The sequence below is a fragment of the Cryptomeria japonica genome, chromosome 9 (genome assembly GCF_030272615.1).
Source record: "Cryptomeria japonica chromosome 9, Sugi_1.0, whole genome shotgun sequence".
NCBI classification, from domain to species: Eukaryota; Viridiplantae; Streptophyta; class Pinopsida; order Cupressales; family Cupressaceae; genus Cryptomeria; species Cryptomeria japonica.
Window position 1 is genome coordinate 570,793,326 of NC_081413.1, and position 15,319 is coordinate 570,808,644.

Consider the following 15,319-nt stretch of genomic DNA (forward strand, 5'->3'; position numbering starts at 1 on the left):
AACAATGTCGTTGACGTACGGGAACTCAAATGGTAGGTCAACCCTTGCTCATCTCATGTCACCTAGAAAAAGGGACATTACACTAATAGACCCTCTAGTCATCTTACAACCACCAAACACAAATGTTACCTGGACTCCAACATCATTCAGCTTGCTTACGAAAAGTACGTTTCTTGTCAAACCTGGCATGTGCAAAACTCCATTGATTCCCTTTATTCTCCCATCAGGAAATTGGATTTTAATTCTTCCTCTCCCAACAATCTCCGATGTTGAATCACTTGCTAAGTACACCTTCCCACCAGCATACAGTTCATACTTTGAGAACCACTCCTTGTGAGATGTCATATGGAAAGATGCCCCTAAGTCAATCAACCACACATTGTCAGAAGCAGGCACTGCCAGAGCTACTACAAAGGCGTTTGCATCACTATGAGAAGATTCATTATCAAAAGAGTTCTTTCTCTTCTTCTCCTCTTTGCAGTCCTTTCGAATATGACCCTTTTGTCCACAGTTCCAACATTTCACCTTAGACTTCTTTTCAGGAGACTTGGACCTCTCTTGAGACTTGGACTTGGACTTCTTTCCTTTCTTTTTGTCTTTGTCCTTTGGTCTGCCTCGAACAGAGAGTGCATCTTTTGTTGTCTCAAAAGACTTCTTTCTCATTTCTTCTGACAAAAGAGTATTGACCACAGTATCCATCTTGAACTGGGTGGTAGTACTGCCAATGGCCATCGCCAAATGTTCCCAAGAATCTAGCAATGAGCATAGCAGCAACATGCAACGTTCTTCTTCTTGAATAGCTATACCAACTGATGTCAATTGAGCAAGAACCATGTTAAACGCATTCAAATGATCTGCCAAGGGTGTTCCTGCATCCATTTTCAGAGAATATAACTTCTTTCTAAGGAAGAGTTTATTCACCAAGGTTTTTCCCTGATAGATGTCTCCTAACTCCTTCCACAAATCATTGGCAGTCTTCTCCTCATGTACGTTCAACAATACTGAGTCTGCAAGGCTTAGTCTTATGAGTCCTCTGGCTTTCCGGTCTGCTAAGTCCCAATCTTCTTGCCTCATGCCTGAAGGTTTCTGTCCACTTACTGCAATCCAAAAATCTCGGTCAACCAACAGGTCCTCAATTTTAAGTTTCCATAACTCAAAATTGGAGCCATTGAACTTCTCAATATCCATTCTTCCAGAAGTGCTTATCTTAATCTGTAAACAAGTCGACACACTAACAGACTCCCACTGAAACAAATTAACTGTAATGGTTACCCCAAAATCCACTTCTAAAGGAAATCACAACTATAAAGTAATTCTGTCAAACACTTTGCTTGCAATCCCTAATTTCTCTGTTTTTTGTGTTACAACCCTTATGACTCCGGAATGGTTTGTTGTATTGTTTTTTTTTGTGCCCTTTTAACAAGGATCTATGCATGTAACATGAATATGAAAATGAAAGCATAAACACACAACTGAAATAACCAGCACACTGTATTTATAATGATTTTCAGATTAAGTACAATATTGGCAATGAAACAACTCACTAAATACTCCAGCAATAGAATGGCATGAATATTGTTTTCAAAGAGTGATAGCCTGGGCCATAGCATTAGGCTGCTGCTAACAAGATGCTACAGTACGCAGCTGCTACAGTGACGTTGCTACAGTACGCGGTTGCTACAGTGACGCGGTTGCTACAGTGACGCGGCTGCTACAGTAATATTTTATCTTCAATCAGTCCAATGTCTTCATATATCATCCCCTCAAAGTGGCATAAGCATCGGACAAATGGAGAAGAAGTTATCAGCAAGACATCCAATCTGCCTGTAGCTAGAAACATGCCCAAACTGCCTGATAATGAAGCTAGTAGCAATGGATTCCAAAGGCCAAACCCCCCAAGGGAATGACGTCTAGAATGTCACAAGAGAGGATAGACGTCCTCTGATGCCAAGAACGTGTCTGCAACTCATACACCAATTTCTTCTCATATTCAACATATCTAATGAAGCCACAAACGCTTTCTTTTATTCTTTTTCCAAGGGTCGACTCAACTCTCATCGGCAATGTGGGATAAAAGATGAGCAATATAAAACATATATTAAAATATTCACTTATGTCTTCCTTGGGTATAGATCCCCATAAAATAAATATTAGAGTAACACTTTAATATTTTACAATTAAATTAAATGTTACTTTAATAAAACTTCAGGCATTAAAATGTATTAGCAATCGGACTCCGAATAATGCGAGTGATAGCTCGTCGGAAAGCTCTCACCAAGGAGTATCAAATCCAAACACCAAAACTGGCCTCCACTATGTCCTGCTGACTTACTAAAAATAGTAAGTATGCCTGAAACTGAGTAAATCAACTTCGTTTTGGCCCAAACTGGAAATGACTAGGCCAAAACACTCCAGGATCTCCTTAAACCCTTCGTTAGCCCTCGGGACCATGTATAACAAGGCTAACGCACACACACTTGGTCAACTGCTAAAGTGGGGACATTACATTAACACAAAAAACCAACCCTACCCAACAAGGATAACACAACTGGCCAGGCTCTGATACCACTTGTAAGGAAAGCACAGTGCAGAAAAACACTTCCCTAATGTCAATTTGCAGGGGAAACAAGACTAGTGTGTTTTAAAACTTTACAGAATACTAAGATTAGCATATACGAAAAAAAGACAATGTCAGAATTCAAACACACAGAGATAAACACCATGAATTTACATGGGAAACCCTTTCGGGAAAAAAAACCCACCACCGACAACAAGAGCACTTTATTCTCAACAGAGAATCTTTACAATAAAGTCTGTTATCACAACACAGATGTTCACTCTGATCACTTCGGCTACACACCACAGTATACGGCTTATCATCAGAACAACAGCTTTGTTTGAGTTTCCTCTTGGCTTCATATACATTTTCATGGCAACCGTTCAACTGTCAGTTTTCACCAATCGATTAGACATCTAACTGTCTGCATCGGTCTGCATTCGTGAGAAAACAACTATCCCACATGTATCCAAAAGTCGAACCAGTTCGTATTCAAATACACCAGTCCAAACGAGTCAACTCCATCAGTATCGACGTAACTTCAAAACTACATCTCCAATGGCTAATGACAGACCCGATCGCCGAAGGCGATTCCATCGGGTCATCGGCAAGACGAACTATCATCTATCCCGATCGTTCGATCTACTCGATCTCCTTTGTCGGGTCCCACCTTGGTCGCCAAGTCGCATAAGATAAACCTCGTGCATCTTGCCATAGCGGTATAGCGACAATCGTCCGATCATTCCAGACTTGCTCACCCATTAACCTGTCTAAGTTGCTCTTTCTGTCGGGCCCCACCATGGTCGCCAAGTCGCATAGGATAAACCTCGTGCATCTTGCCATAGCGGTATAGCGACAATCGTCCAATCATTCCGGGCTTGCTCACCCGTTAACCTGTCTAAGTTGCTCTTTCTGTCGGGCCCCACCATGGTCACCAAGTCGCATAGGATAAACCTCGTGCATCTTGCATAGCGGTATAGCGACAATTGTCTGATCAGGATCTAAATTGCACGCCTTTTATCCTTTCTTCCATCTGATAACCAATGCCACTTCGATGACTGAAAATGACCTCGTCGAGTATCGGCATAACACGGAACAAGTCTACCCGATAGCCGATAGCGCTTCGATGACCCAAGGAGGGTATCGCCATAGCACCGAACAAGTCTATCTGATAGCCGATAGCACTCCCAATGACCAAAGACGACTTCGTCGGGTCATTGGGATGACTTCAAACCTGCTACTCCGAGCTCCGATATGTCAAGTTCATCGGCAAAAGTTATACTAATAGAGTTCACAGATTTCCTTCACATCGTTTCATCGGCCAGAGTTAACCCAATCAGTATGAACAAGGGTCAAGTGAATTGGAGGCACATTTCCAACAGTAATAATATGGCATGAAGATCAAAACCCTATTCTCAGTTAAAAGAAAAAATTTCAAACCCTTGCTTTTTATACTTAGGAGCAAAAAATTTTGAATCTGAAGACATGGGCAGGACTGATATGACCTAAAGAACAAAACCCTAGTCTCAGAAAAAAGAAAAAAAATTGAAGCCATGCTTTTTATACCTAGAGACAAGATTTTCAAATTTCGACAACATGGGTAGAGATGAAATGATTTGAGGAACAAAACCCAGATTCTACTTTCAAAAAAGCAGAAAAAGCAAAAATTTCTAAAAATAGAAAGTTGTCAGAAATGACTCAAAGCAATTGCGATCCTCGTCCTTCAAACCTTCTAGACACTTTGACAACATTCATACATGATTTTGAGCATGATTTCTCAACTTGGGTTGGGATGGATTCTGAAAATCTCTAACTCCTCATTTGCAAAAAGGATTGGTGATTAGCAGTTGCGACGCCAAAGCAAAACCCTAAAAAGCAAAAAAAAGGAGGGGTCCCCATTTGCAATGGGGTGATGTATGAAAAAGGTCACAACAATGCCCTCCAAGAATTTGACACTATTCCAACCAACACTGCAAATCCAGTTCAAACAAACCCAATCCAGGGATAGATGCCATCAAACTAGAACATAGTTCACAATATTTATTTTTTTCAGTTTGATAAAGATTGCCAAAAGAAGAATAGATGTCACAATGTCTTCCATGTGTAAATTGTCCTTACCTACTGTTGACGTGTCTAAAGTCGCATTGCTGCAAACTGCATACGGCCAATGCAGAATAGAATGTACTCGCAAAGTATCCTATCCTCTCTTGAGATAATGAAATCCCTAATGTTGTTTCTCACGTTTGATCAAAGGGGACGACCTCAAGGTTTTGTTTGTCAGGTCTTGACTACAGGATTACTCAGTGTTTTGATGTATTTTTGCTGGAAACACAAGGGGACTTACGGTAAAATAGGCAATTGCTGGATGAATTCCCAAAACTTTAACAGTCTCGTTTATCGAATGGTTTCAGTTGGGTTGATACTGTTTTCAACAGAACTGCGGATTCTTCTTGATAAAAAAAAAGGAAAACAAAGGGATAGAGAGAGAGGTACAAAGAATCTAAGTTATTTAACTAGGATAGCATATTAAGAAAACAGACAGACACCTCCAAATAACTAGACTAAGCATTACCAGCCATTTAAGCACAATACTTGCATCAATCTAATGCGATCTTCAAGGGAAAATTGAGTTTTCATGTTACTAAATACAACATCAGAATTTTAACATTCATTCTGTGAGCATTCCATAACCGAACTAAGCATATGAAAGGTTCAGATTAACCATACAGAAGGAAAGACAATCAGTCATCCCCTAATGGTATGAACAACGAGGATTCTATCGGATGTTTATCTAGAAAATGCTATATAAAGGAAAGAAACATAACTGAAAATTCTAAATTAATGAAGAAGGAGACCATGCACTCACAAGGAAACTTGAAACAGTCTTAACTTTGCATTAAATCCTGTAAATTTCGCCAGAGCTTCAACAACAATCCATGAACATCTTACAAAATGAGGGAAAACCAGTCCCCTTAAATAGGCCAAGATCTAATCTAAACAAGTGGCTCAAATTCATCCCTTACAAAAGAGTACCCATACCCATAAATGGAGGGTAAATATCAACAACTACCCCAAAGGGAGTAATAACTACCCAAAAAGGTAATTAAAACTTATCCAAAATAATCCAAAAAGGTGCACACACACATAAAGTTTAAATTTAGTTGACTTGGAAGTCAAATATGACCCTTTGGCCAAAAAGTGCACTTTTCAGAATTCAAAAGAAAAAAAAACTTTAGGAGAGCACTTTTTCTTTTCCAGCTCTAGATTCCTCGGTGATGAATTCGACTTCGCCATGCAAATATTCTCCCCAGATATCCCGATCAGCTGCACGCTCTACCCGAACGTAGTCCTGAAATCTCAAGCATAACTTGAACAATTCGGTTGATGGCGGCATAGGTGGATTGAACATTTTGTAATGGATACCTAGTAGGAGGCCATCTAAATTCTCCAGTTCCTCTCTCCAGTATGACTTGTGATTCTCTAAACATGATATGTCTGCTTGAAGCTCAGAAGAAAAATCTAGATCCTCTATATAGTATGCGACCTTGGGATTGAGCCAGTCCTCCCACTGCAGTTGCACCTCACTGTCCTCCATACCGTTCTTCCAACTAGGAACCATGGACTTGAGGATCTTCTCACCAAGGTTGATAAAGTGTCATCACACTTATCATGCATTTTGTTGATACTATCCCTCATGTCGTCCTTCATGTTGAGGGTCCAATACCAGTCTTTGAAGGTACTGACGCTATAAGGATTTAGGATAGCATCAGCAGCAGGGATCTGAGAACATGTCCAGAATAGAGCCCTAACGAGGGGCAAGGTCTTGGCCATCGCCTCATGAATGTTATAGCACTCTTTCTTTAGTTTACACATTTTGATAACAATAGCTTCCCTATGGAGGGCCATTTCGCGCAGATCCTTGAAGATTTGCTCCCCTCCTTCTTTAATGCCCTGCATCCATTCCTTGACGGCCCTTGCAGTATCCCGTATCCTTTCAAATTTTGTCGTGGTTCTTTGTGCCAATGCCGTTGAGAGAATGTGGGTTTCGGAAGCATTGTGTAATGGTCTCAGGAGTTGATCAATGTACCCCTCGGCCGGCTCAGCACAAGCTCGATACATGTTCTTTTCAGTTGTTATTTCTTCAAGTTGCTTGAGTATGTTCTGCACTGAATCCTTGAATTCCTCCTTTTACTGTTCCTTAGTGGCTCGTCCGATGGGGACAGTCGTGATGCTATAATCTGCCAGTGTAATCTGATCTCTGGCTTGTCTACAGGCGGGGTGGCGATGTGAAGAGTACGGTTCCTTCGTTCATCCTTGGTAATTCTAGAATATGCCTTGGGCTTTTTCTTCCCCTTGGCTTTAGCTTGGTCTATGTGTGAGAAGATGTCCTCCAAATCGATGGGTGGCTTGGTGGCGGCCTTGCGCTAGGCTCGGGCAATTAACCATTCTTTAAGTACAATCTGGGTTGATGCTATGGTCAAATTTGCACTCTGCTCTTTGATGTATTCAACCGTCTCATCAGAAATTTGCAGTTGTTTCGTTACCGGAGTAGTGGAGGAGGTGTCAAGTTCTTTGCTTGCAAGCAGAGTTTTCTCCCACTTCACTGAACAATTGTCTGGTGCCTTCGTGTGATGGTTGCTCTTCAATCTTTTCGAGCTCGCGGGTCTCCCTTGTCCTTTGCCCTCCTTCAACGGTAGAGTTGGGAGGGTTCATGCAATGCAATCCCCTGAATGGATGGAATTTCTCCTTCCTCTATTTGGTTACCCAATTCGGCTGATTCAATGGCTCTTAGCTCGGATTCCAGCATGTCGGGTGCAGGAGGATCATCAAGTCCAAATGCATCAATATCACTTTGGGAAGGCGGAGCAGGTATATAATCTAGTTCTACTACATCATCGGACGAACTAGGGTCCTTTGATGATGAAGTGACCTCTGGTCTCCTAATGGGGATCTTTTCCCTTCTTGTTCTTTTGGATGTCCGAGTTCCTCTGCTGGCCTTAGCCTTCTTCCTTTCTCAGGTTTTTCAATCTCTTCCTTAGGTGCACTGGAAGTTCCCTCATCTTCGGAGGACTGAGAATCAAGGCTACCCATTAAGTGGTAAGTGAACTGGACTCCATGAATTAGTCGCTCAATCTGCTGATGCAACCATTGGTCTGTATATCTTCTTGGGGCTGCCATGATTGCCTCAAAATCAGTGATCGGGTCTTGTGACCAATCAACACCTGGTAAAAGATGCCTTACTGCCTCAAATTCTTGGACTTGCAGACAATTTCCCGAATCTGTGAGTTGATCTGGGACCCGACGGTGTTCGAAGAGTCGCATCTGCTGCACACTCAGCCTTGAATATTCGCGCCTACGGACCTCATAGTCATCAGAGCAGTTTTTCCAATAATCTTCAACTGATTATTTTGCTCTGTATCGCCTGCCATAGGCTCTCTTTGCCAGATTGTCGTGATCAAAGCATTTCCTTGGAAAATGCTCCTGCGGGCCGTAGGAGGCTATCTCTGCAAAGGATTCCTCCGCCTGAGATGGGGTTTTTAGATGGACATCCTAGTTGCCTATAATCATGGGGAATGCGAATCCAGCCTACTTCCTATCCCTGAGTAAGCTGCCTGCCGGACGTGACTGCCTTGCGACCTCCATAAGAACTATCTTGTCGGTTGGGTACCGTGGAAGTCGGAGAGGGGCATGATCAAAGCCAGCTATCCAGATGTAGGAGAACCTTGGGAACTGGATGAACCAGGCTCCATATCCCTGTACTAGAATAGTAGCTTGCTCTGAGAGCCTTATGTGTAATCCTCCCTGCATTAGCCTGACCAAGCGCATTGTGAAGGCGTCATTGACGTGCTCATATTGACCAACCGCATAGGTCGGGCTGTTCTTTTCTCTTTGAGCTATATTTAGATAGTGTAGTTGTGGGTAACAATCATATACTTTCACCTAATCAGGTCCATTCCCAATTTCACCTTTCATTATTAAACCGGGCAGTGGCTGGTTCCTAGCGAACATGTAGACCAAATAGGAGGTCATAGTAAAGTACTTCTTTGTCTCAAGTTCGATCAGCTAAGTATGGATGTTGTCGCTTATGATCTGGGCCCAGTCAAACTTGGATTTCCCAGCGAAGACCTGTTCTGTGAAGTAAAACATCCATTCCTCAAAGTAGTTGGATTGGGGAAGTCCCATAATCCTGCTGAGCAATGTGACCATGTCCCCATGCTCATTGTGAAAGTCGCTTTTAGGGGTCTTTTTCCCAATCCTGACGCTTGGAGGTCTCCTCTCCTTGTACCACTCTTCATTCATTAGTGTTCTGCGCCTGGCGGGATTCATATCATACACCCCCTGCGCTTCGTCAATAATTGTTGTTATAGGGTTGTTTGGGAAGGGAATGTCAAATGCATCGCCAATAGCCTCAGGAGTGAAGTTAGCGAGGACCATGTCCTCGAGGAGCACCAATCTGGAACCTCGCTGGTAATGTCGGGCAGCCTCTACTACTAACTCATAGTTTTGTACTGTCGGGGGAAATCCTACCGCTTGGGCGATGCCACTTTCCATCATCTGTCTAGGCCTACCATAGGCATTAAGGGAGAAGACTCGGTTCTTGAAATCTTGGATATCAATATGGCCCAGGCCAGTATCACCGACACTGTCCCAGACACTCTGAACTTTTGACTCCCTCAATCCCCCTCTTTGGTATTGATACTTCATCCTTTCGACTTTGTGAGGGATATCTGATTTGGATGCTCGCGATGTCTCGGCTGTAGCAGGCGTCTTTGATGATTCTACCGCCGATTTAGGCATTTATCCTGCATAGCCGGACACAGATTACGAGGAGATATAGGGGAAGTAAAGCGGGTCAGATAAAGAATATGCCAACATACATGGATCAATTCAAAAACCGAATTGAAAGGACAGCATGATATCGCTAGCTAAAAGCTTGATTGACTTAAACATAAATATTTACGAAGCTTTCGATTGCGGATTTATACTTAGGCACTTTAGGATCAATTTTCAAAATGGACAAAGCTTGAGAAATTTTCCTAAGTCTGAAAATGCATTTTCTGGTTAATTCCGAGACTCTGTTTTCAATTGCTTTGCATGACGTCTTACAAACGGAAAAAGATGCGTTTTTCAAGACTTAATCATTTTAATCAATGTTTTGCACACACATCTATCCAATTTGCAAATATTTCAAATGATCGAGAGAGGTGAAGTACACTTACTTGGCGAAAATGAATGATGCGAATCCGCACAACTTGCAAATTTGAATGGAAGAGTTCTGCAATTTTTTTGAATTTTAACGGTTAACTTCCTATTCAAATTTTCAACGCCTATGGTTTGAAAAGAACTTGCAATTTTACACTCAGACAGCAATTTTGTTACCTTGGTGATTTTGGCAATTTACTTCAGCGATTTTTTACCTTGTGCGTTTTCTCTTTTACGGCTTCAAACTTGGGCGATTTTACTTTATGCGAACTTTTAGCAAACGGAGGGGGTTTTCAAATTATGAAGATTCTTCTGCAACTAACCCCTAAATCGCGGTTTTCGGTGCCTCGTGCGTTCTTGAACTTTGAAGGAAAATCGTGCCTTCCAAATCCGCGGTTCTTCCCTTTTGCTTGGACAGCGAACTTCGGTAATTTGAAGGGTTTTTACAAGTTTGCATGGACTTAAGCCTTCGCCACTTCTCCCACAACACGATTTTTGGCAGAATGGGGAAATTCTGCAGACTTCAAACACTTCTCACTTACTCTTATTGTGTGAACTTCGGTGTTTTCCGGGGTTTTGAAAACTTCATCTTTTGCGCCTTTCTTTCATAACGCGATTTTCGGACCTTTGGGGCATTTTGTCAACTTAAAAAAAACTTTGCAGGGTTTCACATTTCGCGATTTTCGCACTTCATCTGGACTTCAGCGAATTGAGGTTATTTCTCAACCTTTAAGCACTTCACATTTACCCTTGGTCACGCGAAGTTTGGCGTTTGGGCGTGGTTTGAAAAGAACTTCGACATTTCCTCTTACCTTGCAAACTTCGGACCTTTTGAACGTTTTGCCAACTTTGCCTTTTCTCACATTTTCACTTAAAGGTTTGAATTTCGACCTTTTGAGGCATTTTGCCAACTTTCAGTTTTTCTAACATTTTGGCTTAAAGGTCCGAATTTCAGCCCTTTGGGGCATTTTGCCAACTTTCAATTTTTCTAACATTTTGGCTTAAAGGTCCAAATTTCAACCCTTTGAGGCATTTTGCCAACTTTCACTTTTTCTACTGCGTTTTCACTAAAAAATGCGAGTTTCGGCACTTGGGTGAGTTTAAGGCTTTCGCCCCCCTTCCACCTTTCAGCTGGCGGAAATCGACATTCATACAAATCCCACAAACCTCTAAAAACATCATGTAATCCCTCTCATTATTCTTATGCGAAAAATCGGCGTCTTTGGGTCCTCATGCGACCTTCAGATGCTTTATCCTTTACTTGACGGATTTCGCCAATCTCTATCATCACACTCCTATCTAAGGCGATTTTACAAGCTTAGACAATCTCTTGGAATTCGTGCTCAAGGGCTCAACTGACCTCATGGAATCACAGACTCCTCCGTTGAACATCATCATCTTACGGACTGATCGCGGGCTCGCTCGAAAGGACACAAGACACCCCGCGCGGAACTCAACAGGGCGAAGACGGAAAAGGCCCTCAAAAAGGAAAGGGGACCCTATCGGCGACAGGGAGCGTGTGCAACGCACAACACCTACCTATTCAAAAAGAGATCTAGAAAAGAGGCTTCAATCTTAGGAAATGAGATGATAAAGCATGAATGTAGCAAAAAAGTTAAAGATTTGGGGAAATAAGATAAATGAAGATAAATATATTTAAAAAAGAAAAAGCGTTGGACTGCCCAGATTTCACCCTTGACACAGCAGTTTGCTAACATGTGTGAACAATCATTGGGGCAGATTGTAAACATAAAATTAAATTCTATTGCAATCCTATTCATTGACGTAAACCAATAGCCAAGGGCATCAATAGCATTTAATATGTTCCAAACACTAACTAAAATTGTTATACCCACAGCCACATTGAAGATTAGCATGGTAGAATTGTTTATGGATTAAAAAATGGTGGAGAAGTAAGGCATATAGCTAACAGAAAAAACATCAAGGATTAGCCAAAAAAATAGACAAAAAAATCAGATTAGCCAAAATATGTATGTAATAATTATAAATTTTATATTCATCTTCAAACTTAGGTCAAATACATATTTTGAAGGGAAAACTATCATTACACATTCAGTAAGTTTTGCTTACCAATCTGTGGTTCTAAAATAATTTCCTTCCTCAAATTTTGCCTACGCAGAAAGTAACATTTGAGGTGTTTCTAAAGTAAATTTGGTTATTGAATAACCTATGCAGATAGAGAAATAATTTCCTTCCTCAAATTTTGCCTACGCAGAAAGTAACATTTGAGGTGTTTCTAAAGTAAATTTGGTTATGAATAACCTATACAGATAGAGACAGTTGAATCTGATCCTCCATGAAATGACCACTTTCAAAAACTAACCAGAGATTTAGTAATAAGGCAGATAAAGCAGTGAAAGAGATGAGGGACCTCTAACATATGATTGATAAAATGGAACATCAATGTAGAAAGAAGATTCAGTTTCTTATTGATTCTATTAGTGAACCGTAGGAGCAATTTTAGAGAGTGCAAATATTCTCGTTCACGTAGGACTTGGATAAAGGGAAAAAAACATGAAGATGATATATAAGTGAGGTCGCGTTATTTGAGGGCTGTGCAGGTTAACCCTTATCTGGGGTCATTTTCCCTTGGAAGAGCTATAAAAGCAGTCCAACATTCCCATAAATGTACCTAAAACATAACAGCAGGATCAACTGACCTGCAAGTATCAAGAACAATCTAAAATATATGCAGAAGTGGAGAAAATAGACATCTAGAAGTGTCTCCCACCAAATTTTGACCATGGGGCCAAGTCGTTATACCAAGGAATCTAGTTGTTAGCAGTTTAGCAGAATTGAAATCGTGTTTTTTTGTCACTATTAATGTAGTTGGAAAGATTTTCTGCAATTGAAATGATTGCAATATCTCCATGTACCTTTTTGCCCCACTTCCAACCAATCAACTTATACATAGCATTTAGAGCAACCAACTTATGCATATGATTAATTAGCTTGATTATAAACATACCATGCAATTATTGGCCCCTGCAGCCAATTACATGGTTGCGCCCTTCTGCGTGCCTTCTTCCCAGTAGCAATGCTCTTTTTAATGTATCCTATAAACAACTAATGTAACACACTAATTGAGCTATGTAATTTCCAAGAGTTGTAACACCCAAGGCAAAAGATAAATAAATTCATACATATAAAAATGAGTTCAACTGGATCTATAGTTAACTACAATAATTCTAGTCCCAAAATTACAAATATACTCTCAAAATATTCTAGAGCGTAAATATTCAGCATCTTAATGTTCTAAAACCTGATATGATTATATAGTTGACTTATTTAACTAGCATTATGTAATAATGAGAAATACTGATTATTTGGTTGCAGTAAAAATTGCACAAAGATTTTACTAGAATTAATTCGGTAAAGCTGATATTGAAATAAAACTGAGACGACACCTTTGTGCCAAAAAACATATCCTTCAAGGTATAAATAGCATCTGAAGTTTGAAGCATAGAAATTCTCAGGAAGCAAAATTATTTATTACTTTACAAGAAGTTGTATGAAGCTAAATTAAATAATAGAAAAAGTGAAAGCCAAAACAATAAGTCAGTATGTCTTTTCTAGAGAAAATGTATTACCAAATGGATCTTCCAAATCCACTCTCTTTCAGCTAAAGTACAATCGTTATGTAGCTTACCTTGCCTATTGGATAGGCAATAGGATAGCAAATAATCATAAGGAATCGCACAAGCCAAACCAAATTTGCACCAATAGCAAGTCCATACTGTGAACATAATGCTTGTGGTATAACCTGCATAATAAGACAAGTGCACCTTGTTGTATGTCCCAAAATAACTGAGTACAGAACACACTAAATAGATTAAGTGTCTACTACAATCTTAACAACATGAATAAAGCAACAAAGAATACACTCAAGATCAAGTTGTCCAATCAATTTGAACAATTTAGACAAGCTAGAAATGTGTTTCACCTCCCCAAAAGCTAGGACAAAAGTCACTGAAAGTATTACAGCAAGTACAGTGCTGAAGATCTTATCCAGATAAATCGGAAGAGCCTGCCAAACAAGAACAAATGCATCACCATGCCTAACATGCCCTCGACTAAAAGTTGAAAGATAACTTAGAAACAAATAATCGCATAATTTATAACAAAACAAACACTCAAAAAGTTGAAATTGATTTTACCCTACATGAGGAATCCAAAAATATCAAGAAAGCCAAACTAATTACAATTTATTGATATAAAAATCTATATGCTTTGTATTATTGAAAAGGGACAAATATAGGAACATTGATGAAATAAGTTTAATCACATCAGAAATCACCAGCATTAACCTCGATGAGTTGAATTTATCTCATTTCAATTCATCCATTAAAGAATTATCTTTGTCCAAGAAATTTTTTTATAGTTCTCTATATTCTTTGTTTGCATCTGTAATGTCCCCATTTTGAACAGAATTGATTTGTGAGCATTTAGCTCAGTTTTCGAGTTTTCTTGCAAGCTTCTTGGTGAGTTGGGGAAAACTCCAAAATTCTTGGAAGGCTTTGGGTTGGTTAGTAGTGACTTTGGTTGTTAGAAATGAGCTCAGTAGGCAGTGTGGATCAGTATAACACTTAAAAAACAAATTCTGACTTTTGGTGGCTTCTCCAAACTTCTTGGAGATGCATCACCATGCCTAACATGCCCTCGACTAAAAGTTGAAAGATAACTTAGAAACAAATAATCGCATAATTTATAACAAAACAAACACTCAAAAAGTTGAAATTGATTTTACCCTACATGAGGAATCCAAAAATATCAAGAAAGCCAAACTAATTACAATTTATTGATATAAAAATCTATATGCTTTGTATTATTGAAAAGGGACAAATATAGGAACATTGATGAAATAAGTTTAATCACATCAGAAATCACCAGCATTAACCTCGATGAGTTGAATTTATCTCATTTCAATTCATCCATTAAAGAATTATCTTTGTCCAAGAAATTTTTTTATAGTTCTCTATATTCTTTGTTTGCATCTGTAATGTCCCCATTTTGAACAGAATTGATTTGTGAGCATTTAGCTCAGTTTTCGAGTTTTCTTGCAAGCTTCTTGGTGAGTTGGGGAAAACTCCAAAATTCTTGGAAGGCTTTGGGTTGGTTAGTAGTGACTTTGGTTGTTAGAAATGAGCTCAGTAGGCAGTGTGGATCAGTATAACACTTATAAAACAAATTCTGACTTTTGGTGGCTTCTCCAAACTTCTTGGAGAAGCAATCTATTTTTAGCAAGTCACTCAATTGGCTCCAATTATCATCCTATACCTTCAGTATCATCTTGATGTGATCAGAGTTTGATTCCAATGTCATTTCAGTGCTTTCTACAACTTGGGTAAAATAATTAAAATGTCCACTTAAGTTTATAATGTTAAATATTTAAATGACAACTTAAGTGAAATATCTTGTTAAAAATGTGATAAAATAATTCATAAGTGGACGCACAGGAGAGATAAGGGAGCCTTTGCACATTAAATATTATTATTTCAAAAAAAAAATTGAGTGGAAACTGAATTATTATAATTTTCA

The 15,319-nt window shown here is 39.7% G+C and overlaps 1 protein-coding gene across 1 annotated transcript in view; it reads right to left on the reverse strand.

The window, feature by feature from the left end:
• Positions 1 to 15,319, reverse strand: part of LOC131051255 (DUF21 domain-containing protein At4g14240) — a 176,803-nt gene that overhangs the window by 128,338 nt on the left and 33,146 nt on the right. Inside the window, exons 3-4 of the mRNA XM_057985688.2 lie at positions 13,725 to 13,808; positions 13,431 to 13,544 (exon numbers count right to left, since the gene is read on the reverse strand). Coding sequence (XP_057841671.2) covers positions 13,431 to 13,544; positions 13,725 to 13,808 — 198 coding nt within the window. The remainder of the gene's footprint in view (positions 1 to 13,430; positions 13,545 to 13,724; positions 13,809 to 15,319) is intronic.